Below are 27495 nucleotides of genomic sequence, written 5' to 3' on the forward strand. Positions count from 1 at the left end.
GAAGAGATGAGGTACAATAGGAGGGAATATTTACATGTCAATAAGAGTAATACAGTCAGTAGAATATGATGGACAGAAAAAGTTATAAAGAGTTTTTTGGGATATGAAAGGAGAAGACGGGAGGATGGAGGAGAGAGGACAAGAATGGCCTGCAGTGCTCTTTACTATTGGTTCCTGACAAATGAATCAAAGTGTGTGTGTGTGTGTGTGTGTGTGTGTGTGTGTGTTTTGGGAAACCAGTGGAGAACTTCATTAAGAGTTTTAAAAATAGTCGCCAAGATCGATCACCCTGGATTTGTACAGGCAGGAATCCACTACTAAAAAGATAGTTCTTAATCCTCGGGGAAGTGTGGGAAATGTGTAGCATTCAATAACATATCCAGCTGGTAACCTTGTCAGGATATTCTGATCCTTGCTTACTTTAAATTTGGACCTTGCGGCCTTTTGGGGGTCCTCCAACTGCATGGAAACACAATGATGCACTTTCTAACTTAAGACTTGTGCACCATCCAAATAATTAGGCTAATAGTGTAGCAGAAAATGGGGCTGAAAATTGGGGTGTACTGCAAAAGCATGAGTAGTCCGAAAAATTGGGATTTTGGAGAAATATTCAAATTGATGGTGCATTTATTTTGAAAGTTCCTTTCTCCCCTGTATCGACACTAAGCTCTCTTCATACTCTACGAGCATGCTGCATTTCTTTAGGGCTTTGTCACTGTGACTTCACTTGTTGAATTAAAATATAAACAAGACAAGTGATTTGTAACAAAAAAGGTTTCATTTACCCCAAAATATGAAAACAAGTAACCGAATATTGAGCCCATAAAAGGGGTCAACAAAACCAAATTGATCTCAACTGAATTTAACAAAATAATCTCCAAACACAAAGGGGAACACATCTAATGGTTAGTCAGACCATTAAAGTACAGACCATACAGTAAATCAATATTTATCCAAAACAACTATATTAAATAACTAACATAACATGGCTAAATAACCCCAAATCCTAAAACCAAATATACAATCCCCCCCTTAAGGTAGCAGACTGTTGGTATGGTCCAATTGCTAACTTCCTCTATTTCGATGTTCTGCTTCCTGGGGTTCATCCTTTTGCTCAGCTGAACAAGATGTCCCTCCAGCAGCCAAAACCCACAGCAGCTCCAACTGCACTAGGGACTTAATTATGATTAACTCCAGAAAAATTAATAAAAGTGTGACTATACATAAGTTAACTAAATGTGGGCGCTACAAATAGAAACCAATGTACTGACAACTTATCAAATACACAGAATTTACAAAAATGAAATGGCTCCTTAATTAATAATCGGTACAATAAAATGTGTTCAACTGGACTGTGTGGCAGCAGGGACGGCCATCTCAACAACCGATTGCCAAAATTAAGATGATGAATTATGCTTGGGTTAGAGTTTTGGGTGAGGGTTAGGATATTAGGATCACTGGATGGATAAACCCACCACTACATGAGAAAGACTAAAGAGATGAACAGGGCCAGTTTTACAGTCAGATTATCCTCTAAACACTGGAAACAACCATCATTGTGTCCTCCCCACGGATACTAAGCTGTTTTAGCATGCTCATTTTCTCCTCGTCTCCGCTCTTTTCATCTGCCCCCTGCCGAGAGCTCAGCGAGAGCGGCCGTGACAACCACAGGCAGACCATTAAGAAACGTTTTGATGCTCACTGCGAGGAAAAGTGCCGAGAGAAAGAGGTGCCGAGTAACGCTATGAAAGATCGGCAGTCAACCACGGGGTCACTCCCCCAGACGAGCTGAAGAAGTGTAGAGTAGTAGTACGGTCGAGCTTTTCTTGCAGTTAATTCACGTTTGTTGATTCAACACCGATGGTGGCACCTGCTAGGGAAGGCAAGTCTGACCACTGGGAGCAAATTGGGGCTCAGTGTCATGCTCAAGGAAACAGATGGACAAGAGGAACTGGGGTTCAAACCAATGACCGTGTGATTGTTGGACAACCTTTCGTCCTTGGAGAGCCACAGCCTGTTTTGGATTGTTGGGTTATTTAGCACAAGTATACTGTGTTTACAAGTGACCTTATATGCCATAATATAATTATTTTTAATGTTCTATAACTTTACACACTTTTGGAACATTTTATTACATGATGTTTTTTGTTGTTTTTTTTTTCTTTTTTGATTATTTGATGGAATAGATTAGTTGATTAATTCATGTACTCTGTGGGCTCTTTACAGAAGCAGAAGCTTTAAGAACTCGTGCTAAGAATTACAGCTTTGATGCTGCCAGTCAGTCACCTGGGTGAGGACCTCTAAGTATTTTAGTGAAAACAAGTATATAGATATAGTCCTTAAAAGTTGTGCTGATTTCAGTTGGGGTGTATACGTTATTATATCAGAAATCACTTCAACAGGAGAATGTGATTTGTTTGTAGCTTAACTTAGAGTGTGAAATCTGTTCCTATAAAAAAGGGAATTGGTTGGATTCATTTGTGTGAGAGTTATAATCGTGAGGTGGAATTTATTAATTTCTAAAGAAATTTCTAATCAACCCTTTACAGAAGTGTTTGTGTGTCTGTGTGACCTTGACTAACTTCTACAGCTGTTGGTCGTTTTGTGCATTAGATCAGGCTTCAGCAATGCATGAAACAGCTGTCTGTGTGTGTGTGTGTGTGTGTCTGTGTGCATGCGTGTGTCACCTGTGGTTTAGATAAATGTAGGAATAAAAATGCTAGAGGGAAGGGTTTGGGAGGCAAGTAGAGAGGAATAAAAATGAGAAAGTGAGTGGTGGAAGAGGTAGAACTCATTCATTGGTCTCTCCTCATTGTGTATTCTCCCCATTTTGCTGTTTTACTCTTTCACCCTCTCAATCTCATTCCCTGTGCCTCTCACTTTACTTTTAATATCCCTCTCTCCATCTAAGCCCATAAATCCATCCAGTTTCACCCTCTTCATTTATTTATTTCTCTGTCTGTCAGAATTTCTTTTTTCTTCTTTCTTGTTCCACCTTTCTATGTTGGTTTCTTTATAGAACAGGATTTGAGAAATAGGGGCAATGTAAAGTTTACATTTTATGCATATAGATATTGGAGTGATTCCTTTCTTTAAATGTTAAAATTCATGCACCAATTGGACATTTTATCATGCCTAGTATTTACAGTATGTAGAAGATGGAAGCTGAGCTCTATATCAAAATGAAAAATTTCCCTGACACAAAGAATATGGAGTGAGTCAGTATTGTTTAAAAACGTATACATGCATCTCTCTGGAATTAATTAGTGGTTTCTTGTAAGCCTATGAACTTTTTACTCATTCATTTACTCGCTAATTTGAACTAATAGTTCAGCTAACAAGCTTAGCCTGGTGCAGATAGGTTTGTCCACATACTTTTGGCCATATTGTTTATTCCTCCTCTGTTTTCTAGTCACATAGCTGATAGTGAGCCAATTTATCGCTCCTCTTCTCGTGACCACCCCAACCTTTTTTTCTCTTCTTTCACTCTACCTCTTTCAGTTCATTTCTCTCTCTCTCTCCCTTTTTCCTCTCTCAATCTCTGGCTCCTGATTGGCTGTTTTCTGTCTGGCTCTTTATGAATTGAACAGCAACGGCTGCATGCGACTGGTTGGGAGCTGATCAACACAAAGAGTGCTCTCTCTCTCTCTCTCTCTCTCTCTCTCTCTCTCTCTCTCTCCCGCTCTCTTTTTACACACACACACACACACACACACACACACATATGCACATGCTCATCAGCAACATCCAAACCTTTTGCTGAATAAAGGTGTTCACACACACCTCGCCTAACACACGGGCATGCTTGCACACTTATGTTTACACACACACACACACACACACACACACACACACACACGCACACACACACACACACACACACACACACACACACACACCCATACACACACAGCCTTACACATGCACATACACAGCCTCAGATGAGCACACAGCCTGCTTTGTCAACAGCTCACATACACAGTGCACTCAGGCGAGCTCTCACACACACGTAGCGTAAGACACACACACTCTTCTCCCTCGCTTTCCCATCTTCTGTCACTCTCTCTCTGTCTCTCTCGTCCACCCTCATCCGCAATCACACGCAGAGATTCACACACACACATGCGGCCAAACACTCTAGGATGCAGTCGGCTTCAGTGATGCTGTGATGCTCTGTCCTTCCCCTTTTACACACACTTCTCGGTTATTACTCGACTTGCACGCTCACATGCTTTAACACGTAGCAGGCGTACAAACACACACACAGACACCTCGTCAGCCTCTCTCTGCCTGTCAGTCAGTCAGTGTGTGTGTGTGTTGGTGGTATGAAGCGGTGATGTTTTGGGACAGGAAGAATAGTATGGGAAATTCCCAACGACGGCCCAAAGGAAGACACAGACCCAAATCAGCAACAGGTACTTTATCTTTCTATTTGATTATTTTTTACATTTTCAGTATTTTCTATCTGTCCGTCTGTCTTTGCCTCCATCAACCCATTCATTCATGTTCTGATTTGTTCATCCCACATTCATCTGTCATTCACACACATTCACAGACTCTATCCAGTGTAGACTTTTGATCTGTTCATCTTTCAAATTCTGCATCTTCCATCCTCATAGTCATGTGTCACACGTCCATGCATTCCTCATGGCACTCTTCCATCAACCTTTCCATTCATGCATCCTATATACACATGCACTTGGCAAGCCTCCATTCAATAACCGGTGATCTATTGATCTGCCTTTTTTTTTTTTTGCCATCAGCCTGTTTTTCAGTCTCTCCATTCCTCAAAGCAAAATATATCATTTCCAGGTGTCTTATGTCTTGTGATCTCTCTATTCATTCATTCTCTCTAGTGTTGTCTTTTCAGTTCCACTGTTGTGTCCAGTAAATTTTCCAGTTCCTACATCCAAATTGTCTCATCCATATATCATTCGTTCTCAATTTATGGTATGCACATATTCCTTAGCAAGCATCTTTTCATCAATTTATAATCCGAGTGCATCCTTTCAGTAAAAATATCTCATACTCAGGTGTCTTACATAGGTTCTTTAATTTTTTCAACCTCTCCATCCATCCTTGCATCTTGTTCTGTATGGATTTTACACACATGCTGGCAAGCCTTCATCCCATCTCTCTATATTCTATTGGTTTTTCCATGAATTCATCCAGGTTTTGCATCCAGGTGCATTTTTTTCTCAATTTCTACATCCCCTCCATCTACAGGGTCTCATATTCTGGAGTTTCATATGCATGAATCCTCTAGTCATCTTTCTTTTGTCTTGGTTGCCCGGCTGGAGTGAACTAGGTCAATTGGTCTTTTTCCTCTTGTTGTGTGACTGGGCTGAGAGACAGACAGTGTGTGTGTTTTGTGTTTGTCCTCACTTTTTGCCTTAATGCTGCTGAGCTGAAGTGTGTGTGCAAATACTGAGAGTTTTCACACCACACGCTGCAGTCTCGTGCATGCATGTGCTTGTATATGTTGGAATGGGTGATCGCTCAGCTGCACTGCCTCGTCCTGCACGGCTGAATGGGATTACTAGTGGGCTCTTTAATTATCTCTCAGGACGAGTGAGAGCCTGAGCAAGGCAGAGATTGTGTGAGTGTGTGTGTCAGAGGGAGGGAGAGAGAGAGAGAGAGAGAGACAGAGAGAGAAGGAAGGGGAACAAGAGAGAAGATGACAGCCCCTGCAAATCTGCCGCTCTTACTTGGTTCCTCATTGCATGATAAAGGATGTGAGGAAGGAGAGAAGGTAGTGAGAGAAGGGACAGCAAGAGGGAGGAGGGACAAATGGGGATAAAGAGGAAAAGAGAAAAAATAAAGGGAAATACAAAAAAAAAATGGTGATTTTTAGAGACCAGAAGATGAACCACATCAGGCAGGCATGACGAAGGACATACAAGAGGGAGGGGAGGAGGTGAAAGAGGATTTTCCACTGAAATCTCACATGAAAAAGTGTTTATGTCATGCTGCAGAGCTGCACTGTGCACACAGTGCTAGCAGAGAGTAAACACACCCATATGCTCATTCTTGTTCTCAGTCCACACACGTTATGTGCACAACCCCTGGAGAAATGTGTGTGTGCTCGCAGTATGTATGTAAGCTTCAACACAAACCGACAACCAGCTAGCCTGCATACACACCTGCTGTGGTGCAATAATCAGCACAAGACGCTTCCCTGATATGTTTGACCTTGACTTTAATCAGCATCCGATGCACATTTATCACTGTTACTGTCAGCAGGTGCAGTGTGATAAACCAGACACCATTCATTTACTGTGATTACTGATGATGATGATGATGATGATACGCTCAGGGACAAGAGACGTAATTGATGCTTAATGGGTGGGAGATAGGGGACTGTGCTCACAAATAAACAACAGAATTGATCATTTCCACCTGAAAATGGCATTTACCTTCTAGGACTTCTAGTGGTTTATATGAATAACATTTGTTGTCTTTGTAAAGCAGAGAATGAAGAATAGTTGTGGTAATGGAGCAAAACCTCAAATGGAGGCCGGATGTGTGGGGCAGCAAAGGAGGGGCAGCTGATCAACTCCGGATTTGTGCCAAATTTGGTTCCTGTGATTTTGATGAAGTACTATATTCATTGATAAAAGAGAACTTTGCAGTTTAACTCATAACCCAGTATAAACAAGAAGTACAAATGTTGCTGAGGATGAAACTGTAATGCTGTAATGTAAGAAGTCCCACACGGAAAGATCCATCACTATGACAACTGAGCAAACTGTGATTAAGAAGACAAGAGATCAACTTTTTTACTTTCTCTTCTCTGTCTAATGATCTGATTACTCAGCTGACTTGATCATCTCTTAGTTTTCATTTCATTCTTTTTTGCCTCCTGAGACAACCATTACATGCCTCCTGAGGCATTATGTTTGCTGGTTGTCCATCACATTCTGGTAAGCTTGGTATTTTGGGAATGCCTTACTGGAATTGCTTAAAATTTGGCACAAAAATCCACTTGGACTCATGGTTTAAGATAGATTTTGTTGGTCAAATCAAAATCTGTCACAGATGAGACCTCCACGCCTTGTGATCCATGTCATCACCACAGTACACTCTTTCCTACTTATTGAATAACTTTAAAACTCTCAATCCCTTCTCCGTTGTCTTTTCTAACACATATCCCTTTTAATTTCTTGTGCTGTGTTGTAATACAGTATGTTGCCCCCCTACTTGTGTGTAAATCAGTTTTCCACAGCTGTTTTGAATAGCAGTTGCGGTTTCAGTCTTTATGTGGATTTGTTTCCAAGCTGAAGCTCTTGCTGAACTGACACAGAAATTGTCAGAAGCCAAGAATGATGCTGACTGACATGTTACAGTAATATTACAGGATTGTATACATATATGAATATATAGTTTATTATCCCATTTAAGATTAATGTGACAATGAGACTATTATGTAATCCCAGGTATGTGTAACAATCTTGACTGATATACTGTGCATACAAACCTCAAACAAAACTCGGGAGCCTAACAGCAGAGACAGTTTTCTTTTTATGTGCCAAACACAACAGCTAGCCAACAGAAATAACCTTATAAAATTTGGATTATGTTGACAAATAATAAAGTTTGAATTTGGATTATGTTGACAAATAATAAAGCTTGAATGGCAAATTATTAAACGGCCACAGCAGCTAATGTAAGAGCACCTATTACCATTTCCAGTATCATGTTAGTGTGTTGTTTAGAAAGTTTGCTGCATTTACTGAACCTTTTTAAACGTGTGAATAATCAAAAAATAAAATTTCACTAACCACACATCAAGTAAACACAACACAAAACACTATAAAACATCTAATACATCACAAAAAAATGCCAGCGTAGCACCTGTCTTGCATGTGTTTATCTCTTTTAGTTGTCACTATTAAGCAAAAGCTGGTTCTGTCATTCGTTGTCCATGGATGTGTTGCAGGGATGTATGTTCTGTGAGAATTATGGGCTAAGCAGAGCCATTATGCAGTTCTTTCAAGATTTCTGAGGGAAGGGACGGTAAAGTTACATAGTGCAGTAGCTGCTGTCGTGATACAAAGTCAGTGTACGATCCAAATGATTTTGAAGTGGTTATTTTCATGTGACAATGTTACATGTTAAGCTGGGATAATAATGTTCAAGATATACTGTAGATGGTCAAAAATCAAAATTGAAGTTTCAATAAAGTGTTGTATTGCTCTATCCTGTGTAGTGGTGAGAAAGACTGTACCTGGCAGGCCCTGCTCTATGATGTGACCACTTAGATTGATGTTTCTGATGCCACACATGTATTTGGAGTTTCTCTCCCTAATGGGTCTCTATGTCTCTCCATGTGTAGTCAGACAGTTCTTGGCCAAGTCACGGCAGGAATGGAGGGTACCACGATGCTTAATCTAGTGCCCATCTGTCTGATCCTGGCGTTGTTTTGTTTCCCAATTCCACTGTTTTTTTCTGTCTTTATTGTTCCCTTGTTCCCCTTTCATTAAGCTCAAACTTAAATCATTTCCTCTCTTTCCTTGCTCTGCTCTTTTCTCTATGGCTCTACCCCCCTCTGTTCTTTCTTCGCATTCCAGCTTCATTTCCCTTATTTATACTTTATTCTCTGAAAATTTGAGTTTGGCTGTTGCTGGAGCACTTGTGCTTTTGCAAATTAAATATACACACACACATAAATACAATAACAATTTTGTGTTTATTTTCAAATTTAATGCCTCTGTCTTTTCTGCTGCTTTGCAACCATTCCAGTGATCACCTGATACTCTCTCTTTGTTCCTGCTGAAAATCTAAGTCTTCTTGATTCTGTGTCATTATTTGTTAGGATTGTATTCACTTGCTCACACTCAAGGCATGACCAGCCACATACACACACACACAGACACACACACACAAACACACACACACACACACAAACACACACACACACACACACACACACTGTTCATTCATATATTTTCAGATAGATGATGTCATTTTCAGCAAAGCCCTGCAGCATGAGAGCGAGAGAGGGAGGGAAAGACAGGGACTGTGGTGCGTGTGGTGCGTGTACAGATAATTGGATGGAGGTGAGTAGGAGTGTTTGGAAAAAGCGATTGAGAGATCTGAGGCATGATACTAGAGAGAAGAGAGGTGTAGAGAGCGAGTGATGGTAGAAGTGGAGAAGAAGAAGAAGCAGCAGTGGGAGAGGAGGGATGGGAGGAGACAGAAATCAAAGCCTGGGAGTGTATGGCGGAAGCCACTGTTGCCATGGCAACCGCCCAGGTGTTGAAGCAGGTCGCCACTCTACCACACACAAGAACATGCCATTCGACAAGCACACGTGTGTGTTGGTATGCTTCGTTGTTTGATCGAGACATTTTAGGTGAGTCGTTTTACAGAGAAATAGAAAAGAAAATATATTTGAAGTTGTTGTGCTCATCAAAGTATTTCCGAGTAGTTCATTATTAAGTTCATATTTATTTCACACCTTTAAAAATAATAGAGGTTTCTGACATGTACATAGAAGGTACTGTGTCAGTTTGCATTTGTGAAAAAACAGGCACTATAACATGCAGACTTTGTGATATCACACGCTGTTACAAGCTCTCATCCTTTTGCTTCCTCATCCAGATTATTGGAGTGCTGTCGAAGGGAGGATGGAGACAATTAAGAGCACCAGCACAGAGACAGTTAGCTGCTACTTGTTGACAGTATACTGCAGAAAATATGACGATTACACTACAATTAATGTTCTTAAAAAAAAATGTGTTTAGAAAAGTGTTTTTTAACCTTTCACACACCAATGACAGACTACTTCTTCAGCCATGTTTTCTCATTGAGGTTTACAGATATGGATGGATGGAGGATGGATATAGAGATAATGGGGTCAGTACTTCCTGCACTCCCGTTGTATTCAAAGTTCAAAGTTGTTTATAACGATTATCATTGTTGCAGAGTCACAGTGTATCAAAATCAGGGCGCTATATGCATGTTGGCTAGGAAACAAAAATGCTATATGTCACTGCAAAGAAGTCTTATTTTCTGTTAAATGCAATTAGTTATTGCATTTTTACACCTTCTGTGTTGTAACAGTTGTAGTATTGTAATCAGGTTAATGTATACTTAATATACAATAAAAAAATTCAGTCCAACAAAATATACAATCCATTATTTTATATTTGGTTGTATACTGTAACAACACTAAGTTGTATCGGTTTGTTTTTGTATCTGTTGTAAAACACCTTTAGTATTTTTGAGTTATGCAAAATGTCTCACTAATGCATAAAACCAGATGAGACAAACTATCCCAGGAAGACCCACTGCACAGGCTTCCTTCTCCTCCAGAACTATCATTTTTTGGCACCGAATTGCTTTAAATCCCGTTTTACAGGAGCCAGTGAGTGTTGCTGTAGCTTTAATGGGTGACCAAGCTTCTCTTGCACTGTTGGGAGTTTAGTGCCTTGCTGAGAGGAACCTCAGTCGTTACAGTTAAAGGTGAAGGATACATTAATCATCCATGCTCTCGTGGAGCTGCAAACTCAGCGCTGCCACAGTCTCACAGTGATTTCTCCAACATGTCAAGGACTTTGCAGTTTACACTAAACTTATTTAAAGTATCGACTTGGGTTCTGCACACATTGACTTTGATATCAGACAGTTTGGAGAGAATTGGTACTCACCAGCTAAAATTATTGTTTCACTGACTTCCAGTGGTAGAAATTCTCACTTCTTCTTGTGCAAGTGCATTCAGGGCATGGTTTCAGGTGCGGCAGACTTTAGACTTTCCACCAGAAGAGTTACAGGACAGCACATGCTGCTTTTGAGCTTCTTGCAACATTTGTTGTTTTCAGTTGTGTTATTTGTTTAATAGTAGTATGTCCAGCCATTCATTATCTATAAGAGGCGTACTAGAGACCATCTCAGCTGTCACCGGGTGAGGGTACACCCTGCAGCAGTACCAACCTCTCCACCTCTGTGCTGCCATCTGGTGGTATGTGAAATCTACAAATGGTGCAACTTTCTGCATTCGGCAAAGTACTTAGTGATGCTCACAACCCGACTGTACTGCAGTGTTGGACACAGAAATTTAATTTACATGCTGCTCTCTCTAATTTAAAGTGGACTAAATGTTTCACTTGGACATGCTCGTCCACAGCCTCTTGGTTAACTTATGGCAGATGAACTAGTACAATATACAAAATGCCAAATACAATGTGTGGTGTGAGTAACACAAGGTTAAAGATTTCAGATAATTCTTCCAAGTCTGAAAACCCAACAACAGACCAGGATAGAAGTAAATGAAACATTTACGTTCGCATACTGCACAGTATAGATGCATAAACACAACGTGTGCCTGCTGTGGGGCACTCTTGTCACCTCCAGTGTTTTCAGGAAGTAACTGTTGAGGGGAGGAAGGAAAGGAGCTGGGCTGCACCAACAATAGACATGATGGAATAGGGAGAGAACGGGGCAGAAAACATTCACATGTAGATATTACTGTATGATCTTTGTTGCATTTAGAATTTCAATACTATTTTACTGATGTAATAGTTTCCAATTCATCATAATTCAAACATAAAGGAACGTAGCTTATACAATGTCATGTATACACAATATGTGGGTGAAATATCTGTCTTGATGAAATCCTTTTCAGTCAACACAGGAGGTATCTGGTCATAGTTAATAATAAAAAAACCTTTTTTTATTATGCACCATGAAACAAGTGAAATCAGATGCCCAACCTGAACTGTTTTGGCTGTGATTAGGAGATGTTTGCTCCAGCAGTTATTTAGTATCTGAACCGTCATTAAAAGAGCTCTGAGCCAGTCTTGCAGTCAGTGGACTGTACACACATTCTAAATGAAAAACAAACAACCAACATACAGAAATTGCATCCTTACTCAATTACTGCTCCCTCACTTTGGATTATACTCATAGCTCAACATTCAGAGTTCTTTCTTCCACATCTAAGTCACGGGCCACATGACCAACACAACACATAAGTGAATAAAGCACCACATTTATTAATGGCAGCAGACTGGGCAATTGTGACATCAGATACTCGGGTTCACATCCTGACTCAGGTCTGTGGTTCAGGCAACAGAAACACTTTGGTTAAAGTTATGGAAAGATCTCAGTTTGGGTGAAAAGTTAACAAACACATGTGTAAACTGGCTGTAGAAAACCAGACCAAGATCTTTCCCTTTTCATACTCAAGCAGCCTGATCCCAGCAGGAGGGAAGACACTCAGCTTTGAAAACTTTGCAAGTAAGAGGTGAATAAAAGTCTTATTTTTTACTACAATCTTTCTACTACTTTCATTCCTGAAGTTCTCTCAGTCATGTAAGCACTATTATTTATTGTATGTAGATTCCCAACTGATTTAATGTTAATACAAAAAGTAATTACTGAACTTGTATAAATGGGACACAGGGGTCTATGAAACAGGGTTGTCCTTACATATCCTGACAGAGACTATAAGGTTGGCTTTGCATTGACCTTTGGAAGTTGGCGCTGAATATAAACTGTGTGTAAATTGTGCATGAACCACGTGAACTAATTACAGGAAATAACTAGAAACCTTTATGGTAAATTGACCTTCTGACTGATGCCTTTAAAACATTGCAAATTCTTTTAAGGTGGGACCCAGAGGGGAGAGAAGGGAAGGGGAAATGTTAGGAGGGCAGAGGAAAACAAGAAAGGGGAAGGGTGACACCCAGCACCATCAGTTTCCTCCCTTTCTCTCCTCTCACATCACCAGAGAAAAACTTGCTTTCCCTGCACCGTTTCTGTCTTTGTTGCCCTCTTCTCTTTCTTTTCCTCTTCTTCCAATCTTTCTCCCTTCTCTCATTTTTGCCCGCTGACACGCTCATAGCCACAGCCTGAATGAGTCACTGGGCTAACCTCAGTAGGCAGCTGGCCTCTCCTCCTCCTTCTCCTCTTGTTTCCCTCTCCGCTTTTTCCCCACTGTACTTCCATGTGTGGGATAGTTGTTGTGCCGGAGAGAGTTTAGGACTAACAACATGGAAGTTTTTTGGTCCAGGCCAGGTAAGAGAATAAACTGGTAATAAACCGTGTAATAGTTTTTGGTGGAAACAAGACAATCACAGTTTGCTTGAAGAGCAGTGGTACTGGAGTGGTACTAAAATAAGGAGGGTCTTCTTTTCATGATAAGGAGCAGCTCAGGAATGTTCCAGTGAGGGTAACCATGTAGCATGTGTGCAAATATGACTAATTTCTTTGTCTTTAAACACAGCTGTACATGCATTTTTATACGCATGGTTTTGATACTTTTAGGCTAAATATTGTTTTAGAATATTGCATAGGTTGTTGGCAAAGTATGAAGTATAAAGAATTTTGCAGAACTGCACAAAAATGTAGAGTAACTTAGAAATAATATAAGTACATGCTTTACTTTCTGTTTTTATAGAAAACTCTGTTGCACTAACAACTTGTGAACCTTCTAACTTTAAACTCATTAGAGTATTCAAACCCATATTCACATTTCTATAAAATGAAAATATGTAAGAGGATTTGTGCACATGTACTTATAACTTTAACAGCACCGACTGAAACAGAAAGAAGTCTGTGAAAGTGTGTATCTGCTGGAGAGAGGGATGAACTTATGGTTCATGTGTGTGAGTGTATATTTGTGTGTCATTGCCTCTCAAAGGTTCTTTGTATGTTGAAGAGTCCTCACTTTGCGCTTTGCCTGTCTCGAAAAGTCTTCACACATGCCTGCTAAGGTGGCACAAGGTCAGCTGAGGTCATCTGTGTCTGTGTGTTACTTTTTACTTTCTCTGTCTCTATCTCTCACACATACACATATTGGTTTGACTATGTTGCTGAAGGTGCATTTTGACTCTAACTCGGTCACAGTGTGGTTTTGTGCTCAGCTACATTACTTTCCAATAGAGCAATTATCATAATATCGAACACACACACACACACACACACAGCTGAAGTTCTAATTTTCACCATTTTGCACTGCAGTATGGAAAATGAAGCAATGCATAAACTATGACACACACATACACACAGTTGTAATTGTACACACATATGCAGTACAGTATATACAGTATTACACATACGTGCTACTCAGCTCATACGCATTCAACAACATACAACATAATATTTCTGCCTCTTATTCTCGCTTTCTCTCTCTGTTGTCCAAGTTGATCTGAAAATGAAAGAGAGTCTCATTGAATTTTTATGCAGATGGGTTGTTAAATAGTGCGCCTCAAGTGTCAGATTGACCCAGCTGTGATGTGTGATGGAGAGAGAGACGGGCATGAGCCTGAGGAGTGAGATGAACAGTAGAGAGGAGTGAAAATGTCTTATTTTAAACTTTGGAGGACAGTTTGACTCCCAGTGTCACAGTGTGACTGATGGTGTCATTTCAAAAAGATTTCTGTGTGTATGTTAAAAACTTGTGTTATCGGTTTTATGTAAGTAATGGCCTATATTTTGACATAGGAAAACACTTTGGTGTGTTATGGAGGGAAAGTGACAAAGAAAGAAAAACAATTTGCTACATAAGGAGGTGGACGGTTCACTGAACCGATCCACTGGGCTCAGGCCCCTGAGCTTTTTGGCCAAAAATGACATGTAGCCAGACACCAGAAGAAAAAAACAAGCCCATTCATAAATTTACATTGAAGGAATAGTGCAACATATTTGAGAAAAATACTGTTTATTCTTTTTGGTGCAGAGTGGGAAATGGCATATGTAACTGGAAGTGTGGTCAAACAGTTCTTTTTCATTAGGATGTACACACAAGGTAGATGTAAACTTCGGGGTATTTGTGGTTTTAAGAGGAACTAGACTGTTTCCCTGTTCCAGTCTGTATCCTAAGCTGGGTTAATCACAGCTCCAGCTTCAAGTGAAAGGCAAATTAACTGCTTATTCAGTGACAGTAAATAAAATAAACCTTTGGACCCAAAATTAAAAGTTGAAGTTGAAAAACGCCCCAAAAATCTTTAACACTTACACCAATTAAATGCTCAATTAATTTAGATTCACCAACACAGTCCAGCAAGGAAACATCACACAAATGTCAGCCTCATGACTCAGTCTGAGGAAGATGTGCTCGTAGGACTTTCTACCTGAAACTGAAAATGTACTGCACCAGCTTACTGTCCACCTTGTTATCTCTGGACAGATCACCTGCTCTTTCTTTCCATTGTTTCTTGTGTAACCTTAAAATAAAGCTTTGTCCTTCTCGCTGCCCCCTCCTCCTCCTCTCTTCATCCTCTCTCTATCATCATTTAATTCGTTCTGTCTCAGAGGACAGGACAAGAGCAAGTGCAGTTACTTTGCTCTTGCTTGCTCACACCTACATGAAACCAGGACTGTAAATGTTCTCTTCCAGCTAATGTAGGATTAAGGTGTCAAAGATGTACCTCACAGGTATCTGTGACCTCAGTACACAAATACGGAAGATGTACATTGATAAAATATACAGTACTCTTAAAAAACTTTATAATCCCGGGCCAACAGTTTTATTACTACAGACATAGATTATTTGAAAGTTGACATGATTTTAGTCAATTAATTACAGTTGGGTGGTTATGGTTTAGAATTAGGTTGCATCTCTTTATATTATATATATATAAATATATATGTATTCACATTATTATATATGTTGGTGCCTTCAAAGCAAATAGGGATTTTTTTCATATAAATGAAGGTCTGTTTTCTACTTTGCTGCTACATTGTTGGTAAAAATCTTTTAAATTAGATTATATTCCTTTTAAATTAAGACCTATAGTTTTGTCAGTACTAGAGACTTCGCATTTCATGATAGTGTTGTGTCTAATAAAGACCTAAATAATAGGATTGTTGTGTAAGCACATCGCATCATCACAGTGTTTTTTGTTTCATCTGTGCTGTATGCGTTTATTAGGCCTGTCTGTCAGGTGAAACAGGAAGCCTACAAGAAATAGATGGACTGCTGTTTCCTGTCAAATTCTCCTCTGAGACAATGGTTCCTGGAAGTAATCTGACCATGACAGCACAGCCTTCCAGTGCCAGTGCCAGTGCCAGTGCCAGTGTGCGTGCGTGCGTGTGTGTCTGTTTGTTAACCAGTGATATAATAGAAGTTGGTCTGTGCAACTTCAACCCACAGGATGTCCAGATACACACTTATTCTGTACAGTGACACAGTGTGGGAATAAGCTTAAATGAGAGGCAAATGAAATGAAAACACATTCTTTATACTGTGAATGTCAGCACAGTGGAAGTTGTAATCAGTCTCTTGGTGCCAGTGGGACATGTAGTTTGCTGTCAGACAAGGTTAACTCTATCAAAACAGACTGGAACTACAGGAACTGGTGCCAAAACAAATCTGTGGGTCTGGCAGCTGGTGATAAGGAGCCTCTGGGGATTGTAGTCTGTTCTGACTGATGAGGCCGTCTGTCAAAGTGGGCCAGACAGCAACAGCTTTGGATCTGGAGCTCCAATAACAACACAGTTATTGTTGTAACAAATTTAATTGGCAAATAAAGTATAAACACCAAAAATATCACTAGGTGACGTATGGCTTATTCTAAATTTGTTCGGTTTTGAAATTGAGAAAGTACAAAGAAATTGCAGTTACTGTAGACTAAAGGAACATGAGAGTGAAGCAAAGCAGCATAATAGTTGGAAAACCAAAATGTTGAACTAGTTGGCATTGATTCATAGTGGGATGGTTACTATGAGCAACATCTTACATTTTATCAGTGCTTATATGAAATATTATCAGATGCAGCAAGTAACCCTTTCGTGCAAGCAGGTGACACACAAGATTTGGCCTTCTCTGGTTGGTTAAAAGTCCGAGCCTTGGTCAAAAAGCTTTCAAAGTGCTGTTGGGTGAGTCTGGGATAGTGGATGTCGTGGCAAAAACTGTAAGGCAAGTTTAGCAGGCAAAAAGCAGCTCACAGACTTGGTTATGATGAGTTTAATCAGCAAGAGGGAGAAACACACACACAGCAGAACAGAACTACACTCCAGAGCAGGTTTTACAGTCTATTGGTGCCTTTTAACCACTCAGCTCAGCAGCTCAATTCACACAACAGGACAAAGCAATGACTCAATGCAAATCAACCTTACAGAACATACATCCAGGTGAATACACAGTAGTCAGGAATCTAATTAGCAAGTCTCAGAGACTTCTCATCTCCTATGTGTTCCCTGCTGGGACAGCTTCCTGTGGAAGCACTGGTCTTAAAGACTGGTGAGGTGTGACAGCTTAGTTCAAAGACTGCATTTAGTCACCATGAACAGGCATTTTGCATTTGTAGGAAATTTCTCTCACTGTACACACATATACTGTGTAGAGTACATCTCTACTAAAATAGGATGTTTTACAAAGTTACAAAATGTGGGTTTAGTTATGTTGATAGTGGGAGGCATAATGACTTGTTTAAAGTCTCCTACTTTGCTTCTTGTTACTGTTTTTTAATGGTTGCAATGATTGTTAACATCTGTAATCCAGCTCTTTGCTTTTGTTGGAATACAAAAATCAACCACTTAATTACTGACCTGGTGGGAAGTTCATCAAAAGTGTTATTCTTGCACAGGAAACAAAGTGTAGCTGTCATCACACCACTGAGTGTGACAAAAAAATCTTTTTTAGGGGCTTAAAATATTAGTGTTGTGTGGAAATCAAATGCAGGAACAGGATGACAGCTTGTTGCATAGCAGAAAGCAAAAATAAAAGCACAGTGTGTCTTCCTGTTCAAACTGTCCTCGCTGACAGTCGTTGCAGTTTGCAGCATAAAATTTTTAAAGTGCAAGTGTTGTTCAGCATAAAATGTTAAAGCAACGCCATGTACTGTAGTTGTATTTTGTGTTACAAAAGCGAAGACACACTTGGAGAGTACTGTGGGACTTGTCAGGCTGTTTGCTGTGCGCTGAAGTTATCCCCTGCGTTAAGTGTTTCTTTTGTTACACCTTGTTGCATTTAGAAGAAACTGTCTCAGTGGCAAACCGAATGCACTTCAACCTGCTGTTGGCGAAGTCCTCAGTGGGTTCTTCCTGCTGTGTCTCTATCTCGTTGGCATAATCTGTGATTTTACACTTTTATTTTGAAAGTTTGTGTAGCTGAGTGAGTGTTGCAGATGATTTCCACTTGCATTAGAGTGGACAGCTGTTCTCAGTGTGACTTTGTGTGTGTGCACCTAAACCATCTGTGTCTCAGTGTATAAGGCAGCGGGGGGTTATTAAATTTTAGCTCAATACTGTATCATCCTTGTGAGGACATCTCTTCACTTTAGAACTTTATGGCTGGTCCTTGGTCTTAGGTTAGAGTTACGGGTTTAGGATGGGGACAGGCAGTTAGTTCTAGTGGTTGAGGTTGGGTTTAGAAGCTAGAAAATGCATTAAGGCAATGAGTTTCCACATCCATAGAAAGACAAACCACTGTGTATGTGTATGTGTGTGAGACAAAGGCTAACTGATGGACCACATCAGAACGAGTGTGGACTGATGTCCACTGATAGGATCAAAAGGTCATAAAGAAGGACCTTGCCTAAGGAGAGGCTGTAAATAAGTGTGTGTATGTGTGTCAGTGTGTGTGTGAGACAGAGAGGAAGAGGTAGTAAATTGGGCAGGGATGCAGAGACATGCCATTGACCTTGAAAGACCTTTGACATCACTTCCTGTCCCTTTGCCGCAGTGTTTTCCTCTGGGGCAAGTAAAGAGACACATATACAGATGTACTGTACAAACACATTTTATGTTTCTTCTCACATGCATCCACACACACATACCCCACAGCCACTGATTATTTATCACAATGATTAAACACACACACACACACACTGCAGATTTTGTTGGGCAGGACCTACAAGGCTGACTCAGCTGGTTCTGTCAGAGGTCAGAAAGCTTGTGTGTGTGTGTGTGTGTGTGTGTGTGTGTGTGTGTGTGTGTGTGTGTGCGTGCGTGTGCGTGTGTGTGCAGAATGTAATTGGTCTCTGAATCTAGTGCCAGTAAATACATATTGTACAAAAACTACTTAACTCAGACAAAAGCAAAGGGCCAATAATGACACAGGACTAAATAGGATGGAAAAAAGACTCAAGCAAGAAACCTGATTCCATAATATTTTTTGTGCCTTAAAGCAATTTCATATTGTCTTAAAGTGTAAAGGTGCAGCCAAGAGGCTGCTGGTCTTCTATGTGGATCATCTTCTGTGTTTATGGTGACCATAGTGGTGCCTCAACATGAATGTGTTACTAATACACTGATGTTAAACACTCCACACCAGCTTTAAGTAGTTTGTATTCTCAAAGTAACTGTTACTGCTGCTGACCTCATTTTGAGTTCATGATTAGAGTTTATCCCTGAAGGAGAGTTTTAAGGGGATCTGAAGGGATTTTGCAGTTTAGAGACAAGTACAAATTAAAATAAAGGGAGTATTTGGATCTGGAAGCTCAAATAACACAAAGTCAGACACTAACACACTGCCAGCAGTGTGGCTACAGAAAAGTAATGACATCAAAGATTGGGAATCCTGTTTTGGGAAGCTTTTTTTAACTTGGAGGTTAGAAATCATCCTTGTTTTCTTTTAGACGAAAGCTAAGAAGCATTTCTTTTAATGAATATGAGTCATTCATTGGCAGTATTGCATATTAGATCATTGTGGCTATTAGAGATTCCACTCAATATTCCTTAGCTAAATTAAAAAACCAGTATAGATTTGTTGACTATAAAAGTCTGTATTTTAAACTGTTATTTATGCAGGGACATTATGTATATGTGGAATAATAAAAAACGGGGGGTGAGTGTGAGCTAAGATAAAGTTTGATATTGAGGAGCTGGACCCAGCAGGTTTGTGTTCTTCCATGAGACCTTATCTTTTTATTTATTCATCTATTTATGTTTTTCTATTTATTGATTGGTTTGCGTTTCCTTTTCTGAAAATGTATTCGTTTTAAATTGGAAATTTTATTTTCCTTTTAGTACTTCAAGCATTTATCGATGGTTCTGTAGATTTTTCTGTTTCAAGTCTCTGGATTTTATACATTTTAAATCTCCAATTTCTTTTTACTTTAAAGCACTTTGGTCAACCTTTTGATTGGTGAAAAGTGCTATATAAATAAATTTTGATTTGATTCGATTTGATTGCAGAGATTATTATCAGGGAAGGTCATGTAGCTTCAGCCCTGCTTCTGAGTATTAATCAAACCAGCTGAAAAACAGCAGACTCTTGGGTACAATTATCTTGTTAAAACATTAAGGTTGTAGTTTTGTAGACCGTCTAGATAGTGTCCAGATTGAATTATGGCTCCATTATTTTTTAATAAATGTACTTTTGTTATGTGATATACTGGAAATGTATTATTTGCCATTATATCTGCAGACATTAACAGAACTTCACTTAATTTTTCCTAGTTTCTGTGGGGGGAGGTTTATATTGGTAGTTTGGTATATAATGTTATATTTTATTTTTCACCACAAAAACAACACATTTCTGTGTAAAACATTGAATGTGTGGGTGGTATTTTCCTGTCATGACCAACGCGTGGGAGTGAATTTATTATATTTAAATATATGACATTTTTGTAATTCAAACTTTTAGTATTGGTCTACTTAATCCATATAAGTCAATCTCTAATAGAATTCTAAAAAAACTAAATACTAAAATGCACACACATGCAAATATGTGTAGAGCAGTGACTGAAAAGCTTAGTCATTCATGCTTATGTCTCTGTGTGTGTGTGCACCTGTTTGTGTGTGAATCAAATGTGTCTCTGCTGTTTTCCCACCAGGCTGATTTGGCTGTATCCATGGCAACCGTGGCATAATATGAGCACGTATTGTAGAAAAAATTAATTCCAAATATAGAGACATTGTGTCCATGTGGTGGCTTTAGAGATGAGGCTAGTGTGTCTGTGCGTGTGTGTGTGTGTGTATGTGCAATGACTATCTCCTTCTCCAACTAACCATCACAATTCAAGTGACGTAAATCTCTGCGTCAGTAATTAGCATAAAATTGGATCATTGTTCCTTTTAGCAAACATGGCCGAACGCATCCAGCTCTTCAATTAGGCCCTGGCTGACACACACACAGACACACACACTGAATTTTCATTTATCTAGCAGAGAAGATGAACTCGTTATTAGTTATGTTAGTGATGTGTGTCTTTAGCATGATATTTTTGTCCACATTACACACATGTGCATGCAGGCACACACACATACATGCACACTCACAAAATTTGGCATGCTGACTCTTGTCTTCTGCACAGTTCACTCGAGCTTATTTGACACGGTGGCTAAACCAGGTGAATCCTCTGATTATAAAAATACAAACACTCATACCACCACACTTTTTTTTAAGCTCAATTCAATTACTCCACCCTCTCACTTGTCCCCCATTTTGTGTGTGATTATGTGTAATGAAGGAGATATGACAGAGGAAGACAGAGGAAAAGGTTGGAAAGCTCTGAGGAGTACGTGAGTGATAATAGGGAAAAAGGAAAGAGAGAGAGAGAGCAGTATGAAGAGGAGAAGAAGAGCTGTTTGATTTAAGAAATTATGGAAGAAATCATGCGAGACATGACAAGAGAGTAGGGGAAAGGGAGGAGAGTAATTTTTTATGAAAGAAGGAGCAGGAATAAAAGGAGGGAAAGCAAGGTGGCTTATGCCACTATACATTACTTCCAGGGCCTAATCACTGCAGACAGGTTTGCTTGAAGCTGATAGAACTGTACAGAGAATATGATTCAAAGCAGAGTAAACAGTGCATTTGGGATTTTATTTCCTTACAAATTTGATGTACAATATCAAGAAAAAAGTGCAAGCAAGGATATATTCACATAGTTTATACAAATCATCATAAATGTGTATTTTTGCGAGCTCACGTATGCTGGTCAACGCTGGATGCAGCACTTACTATGTGACTATGAATCTGCTGTATAATGCATTATTGAATACATCTGGGGTTTACTTCTCAAAATGTCCTGCATGTGTGAGAGTTGCATGTGTGGCTGAGTAAGTAAGTCTTTCATTTAAAGCAATTACTTAATAATGTATAATAACGATGTGTACACTGTGTGTATTATTGGGACTTTTAAAAAGAAAACAGTGCATACTTTGTGATGTTCCAGTGCTGCAGTGTAGTATTAACTTCCATTATTCTTTGTATAGATTTAGCAGAAGATAATTAGAATAGAATTCAAAAGACTTTTTACTCCCTCTTTACAGAAATTGAACATACAGTATGTAGTAGAGGTGTCTCCTGCAGGTGGCAGCACTGAGCTATGCAAAGGCCACAGACTGCAGCAATCTGAGGCTGCACATCCTGCAAATACACCCATATACACACATGCACACAAATGTTCTAAGAAAATCAGATATGTAACATGTCAAGACACACACACACACTTAATTTTATTCTAATTTAACCACTTATATACCTTATAACCACTCGTATTATGCAGAACCTGTTTCCAGACCACTGTGTGCAGGTATGTAGGTAAAATGTTGTTAAAAATCCCATCTATCGTCATCTGCCACTGCAGAGAGACCCTCTTCATAAGAATGTCATTGTATCCTACACATGGTCATGAACTCTACACTCAAGAAATGTCAAACATGGTAAAGGTTAAGGGGAAACTAGACCAAATATAATTGTCTAATTACATCATTACACATCCCCCAAAACTGAATACTGAATACAGTATATACTGTAGTGGTGTAAAGTAACTAAGCACACATGATTTAGTCCTGTACTTAATAATGAATTTGAAGTATTTGACTATTTCCTCTTTTTGTAACTTTGTAATAACTGTATTTCTACCTTCTTAATTTTACCAGTACACAGTGTTTGTATTTATTTCACAGTTGCTTCTCATTCACACCTTCACAAATTGGGGTTCAAAGTCTTGCCTAAGGACACTTTGACATATGGACAGGAGGAGCTGGGAATTGAGCCACCGACCCCAGGAGTAATGGGTGACCTCTCTACCCTCGAGCCATCCCAAGTTATTTTTCAGATTCAGAACAAAGTTAGTGTGAAGCATTTTTCCCGTATTTTTTTAAGGAAGCTGTAGCTCAGTTGGTACAGGGGCCATCTACAAACCACAATGGTTTGACTGCCGGTTCCTCCACTTAAACATGGTCCATATGTGGTGAGGTACATTGAAAGTTAATAAAAAATAACAATAAGACTTTATTGAGCCCTACTGTGACCCACAACCCGCCCAGCAGTACATAAAATAGGGTAGTTCCTATAATGAACATATGATCATCAAAATAGCTTTTGGGTTTGGTAAATAAGGCTTATATTTACCAGCATCAGTAATATACTCCAATATATAATCCAATAATCCAATAATATCACATTAACTGATGTTAAATACTTTTGTAATAATACCTTTAGTACAAATACTTTACTTAAGCTTCGAAGTGAAATTACTTTTGAACGCAGAACGTTTGGACCTAACACTGGTAATAGTAGCCTAAGCGCTAAAATGTAACTACTCTATACAGATATTGGTGATAAAGTTGAAATAAATTTAAATATCTTCCTGCCAATATGCATCATAAATCAAATCTGACATTTTCTCTCCAATCTTTACTCACCACGCGTCATCATTGGGCCGTCATAGCAGGAAGTAACCACCGGCGGGTTACTTCCTGCTATTCCTGTGTATCTTTTCTGCAGCAGCACCTCTGATTCACACTTCAGCTAATCGCTCATTTGGCCACCAGGGTGAGTGGGCCACGCTGGCATGGTCAGAGTCACGAAACATGGTAAATGATAAAACTCCACACAACCTAACCCTGTTATTCAGATTGCAATTGGCTGCATCCCATAGTTGCTGTGTGCTATTTTGGTGTTTCTCATTCCACTTTAAGTTTGACTTTTAACTGACTTTAGTCCCACTGGTTTGGATTCGTTCTCAGCTCACTAGTCAAACAGGGGAAGTGACTTCTACCTTTTAAAAAAGATAAGCTTTCAATACTTGTTGCCGCGATAATTTGTCAGTACTTATTGAGGTTCAGCACCCAGCCTTTCCTAAATCTGCAGGATTTGTTTTTATCTGGCATTTTCACTCTTCTATAAGCTCTGGAGCTTTATTACCTTCATAGCAAAAAGCCTCAGAGGTCAGTTGTATTATCTATGCCGACCTTTGTTGACAGTCGTAACAGCAAAGGTCAGCACGGATAATGTCGCTGCTCAGGAAGCCTGCTTTATTTTGATAACGACACCCAGAAAGACGGCTAATGTTCAGTTCGGGTCTCATTGGTGGTCGGTAAATCTGGTTTATTACTTTTTATAGCACTTTTATTAACCAAGCGAAAACACAAGGCCTGCACACGCACATACACTGACTTTGTTTCAGCCAGGACTTTCACAGCGTGCAGTGACAATGTTACTTAAGACAGACATAAATGAGTCTGCTGAGCATCAAGCCAATGCTAACTGTTGCTCATAAGCCTGTCATTCACAAATAAAGACTCTCTAACGCAAAAATACACACGTACACACAGACAAGTCAGCACAAACCCCATACCCATCAACCACACAACATTTTGTGTAAAGGATACACAGGTGTCTATTTATCATGCACACACAGAATTCGTGCAAATATGTGGGTGTTTTTTAATTAGCAAATATGCACGAAGGATAACTTGTGTTTACCCATTCATCCAAACATGCACACGTGTTTGTGAGAATAACTGTGCGTGAGTGTGTGCATGTGTGTGTGTGCATGTGTGTGTGTGTGTGTGTGTGTGTGTGTGTCCGGTGATAACAGCTTGTCTAAATCTGTGTCGTCCCTGCTGACACTCCAACGCACACAGAGGGGGAATGAATCAGTAATGCGACTTAGAGAAAAATACAACAATACTCACACAACACCTTCCAGGAGAATCTCTGTGTTTATCAGTGTGTAGTAGGTGTATTGTGAAACTTATTTGCTTCTATTTCTGCATTTATCTGTGCGTGTGACTATATAGAAGACTTTTTTGCAGTTGCGTGGCATTCGTGAGGATATGTCAGTATGTGGGTTTGTGTGTGTGTCTATGGGTGCCCTCTGTCTCCTTGTTGTGAAAGTGGGCACAGTAAAAGGATTGCTCTGATGTTTTCTGTGTGTTGGCTGGAAGTAAGTTTCAATCCTCTGCCTTCTTTTGGTCTGGTGCTAATGCTAGAGGAGGTCAGTCGGTCCACTCTCTTATCACCAGTGTACATGATTCATGTTCTTCTCTTTGCATTTGAGGTACTATGCCCAGATGCATATTCTGCAAGGTTGTTGTCAGGTTTGAGTCATACCTGGCTACAACCTATGCCATCTAGAGATTAAATAATTCCACTGTGTTGTCCAGGTCGTACATGCCAAGCTAAATTAAAACTGACTTTGGCGAGTTGTAAAATTAAACTTGTTTCTTTGAGACGGTTTTAAAGATGTGACATAAGCCTAGAAGGCTGCGATTTTTGCCCACACACACATTTTACTGTGCTTATCTTTAGGTGTGTAGTCTTTATTTAACTCTATCACAAACACAACACAGATTAATCAGTTATCTTCATTTTAGCTGCAAACAACATCATCATTTGAATTCAACTTATAGGTTGTGTGTTTGTTTGATTGATCCCCAATTTCAACCATGTGCGTAATGTACAAAGTGTGGTAGTAATGCATTTTAGTAAAGAGGTTAATTAGAAATTATATATTTTGGAATGCCTACATTTAACTGTTAGTACAAATTATTGTCTGACTTACCTCAAAAAACCCCTCCCCACACACACAATGTTCCATGTTTTCCTCCAAACACTGACCCATCCTGTCACTGCACTGCTTTTCTATCCAGAACCATTTTCTTAAAAGGACTAGATAGAGATAGAGTGTTTTTTTCCCTACTTAAATCTGTCCAGTGATGCCCAAAGGCTTCTGTCTTTCCTCCATCCCATCTTGCTTCCTTTCTATGTCACCGTGGTTACATAAGGGAGGAATGAAAAAGGAGTGACATCTCCACTGAGGAGTACTAAGTGTACTCTGTGAACAATATATGAGCCTGTGTGTGTTTGGCAGCCTGTCTACTTTTAATCAAGAATAAATTGTTCACCTCAAAGAAAACAAGTGACCCTATAGACTCTTCTGTCTCACCTACTAACAGTCTGCGCCATCAGCTCTCAGGTTTAAAAGCCTGTCAAAAAAATTCCTTAGATGCCATCAATGGTAAAATGCAACAAACGTGCGTTTTAGAACCAGCTATAATTTCACTGAATCGTTCCTTTATCACATAAGGATCAAACCTGTATGTACAATGTGGGCAACCAGAGGTTCTCAACTTTCCTCAAACTGTTTTAGATTATATTGTTTTTTTGAACCGGAAGCTAACATTTAGGAAGCAGAGATTGGATTTTAATATTAAAATATCCCCATCTATCTGGTATTTAAATTAGACCATCAGCGGTGCCACCTCATGTTGATTGTTCCTTTTTGGGTTTTTCCAATATTGAGTTTTTATCTTCTACCATTCAGTAGCCTGATGTTAAAATAGTTGATCTCAGTGCTGTGTTGACTGTAAGTGCTTTAATTATCAGTATTATAAACAATAGATTATGTATGTTGGACTGATATAGTGTCTTGTGTTCTTACAACGTGCATTAGATTATAAAACTAGTCAGGTTCCGTAGATGCTAATATTTGGTATAAGGTCATCAGAAGCAGCAGATGTCAATTTAAACAATGTAACACAAACTTTAGTCATTTCCTGCACAGAGGGAAGGGAGACTTTGAAGCCCCTCTTTGTTGCTAAAACTCATAGGCCTAAATATCAAAAACGATGAGCCTAGCCTACTGCAACTTAAATAAATAAAGATTTTGCTGTGTGATTGACACGTCATGTCATCTATTCTTTAAACTGTTCTGTTACAAGGTGACAGGTGTAGCATTGTTTTGTGGTGGTAGTATTGTAGTTGTCAGCATTTGAGGAAAATCTCACTGTTCAGGCAGAGCAATACAGAGATCACAATCGTCAGTCCGTAGCCATTTTATTTGGTTTGAATTTTTATTTTTATTTTTGTTATTTCGGCTTATTCTGTGAGTTCAGGGTCGCCACAGCGGATCATTGTCCGCATGTTGATTTGGCAGAGTTTTTACGCCAGATGCCCTTCCTGATGCAACCCTCCCCAATTTCTACCGGGCTTGGACCGGCACTGCACAGCTGGGGAGGGGTTCAGTGTCCTGCCCAGAGACACTTTGACATATAGCCGGGACCGGGGATCAAACCACTGACCCTGTGGTCCGTGGACAACTGCCTTACCAATGGAGCTACTAATTTCTAATTTCTCTTGGCATTTTGACTTTCGTGATATGCAGCTTACTCCCCAAATCTTGTATAAACAGTCATTTGTGCTGCATTTCAGAATCACCTGAGGCTTTTGTGATTTCAGCACAGATTACATAACTCACCTACACTTCATCATAGATTTAAGTTTATAAAGTCCCACGTTTTCCAAAACTGTCCGTCTCAATTTAATGAAGATCATGTTTAGTGAAAGCTTTAAGGAAACAATTTTAATTT

At 39.5% G+C, this 27495-nt stretch overlaps 1 protein-coding gene across 4 annotated transcripts in view; it reads left to right on the top strand.

Moving 5' to 3' along the window:
- nhsl2 (NHS-like 2) overlaps positions 1-27495 on the top strand; it is a 119343-nt gene that overhangs the window by 48296 nt on the left and 43552 nt on the right. Inside the window, exon 1 of one of the 4 annotated variants that reach the window (XM_067523294.1) lies at positions 4053-4415. The exons of 2 other annotated variants lie outside the window; for them this stretch is intronic. In XM_067523294.1, the coding sequence (XP_067379395.1) occupies positions 4337-4415 (79 nt within the window). In that variant the 5' untranslated portion in view covers positions 4053-4336. Of the gene's footprint in view, positions 1-4052; positions 4416-12764; positions 13021-27495 lie in introns of those variants that run through there. One more of the 4 variants, XM_067523295.1, reaches the window with a different exon arrangement.

Source organism: Channa argus, chromosome 12 (genome assembly GCF_033026475.1).
Source record: "Channa argus isolate prfri chromosome 12, Channa argus male v1.0, whole genome shotgun sequence".
Taxonomy (NCBI): domain Eukaryota; kingdom Metazoa; phylum Chordata; class Actinopteri; order Anabantiformes; family Channidae; genus Channa; species Channa argus.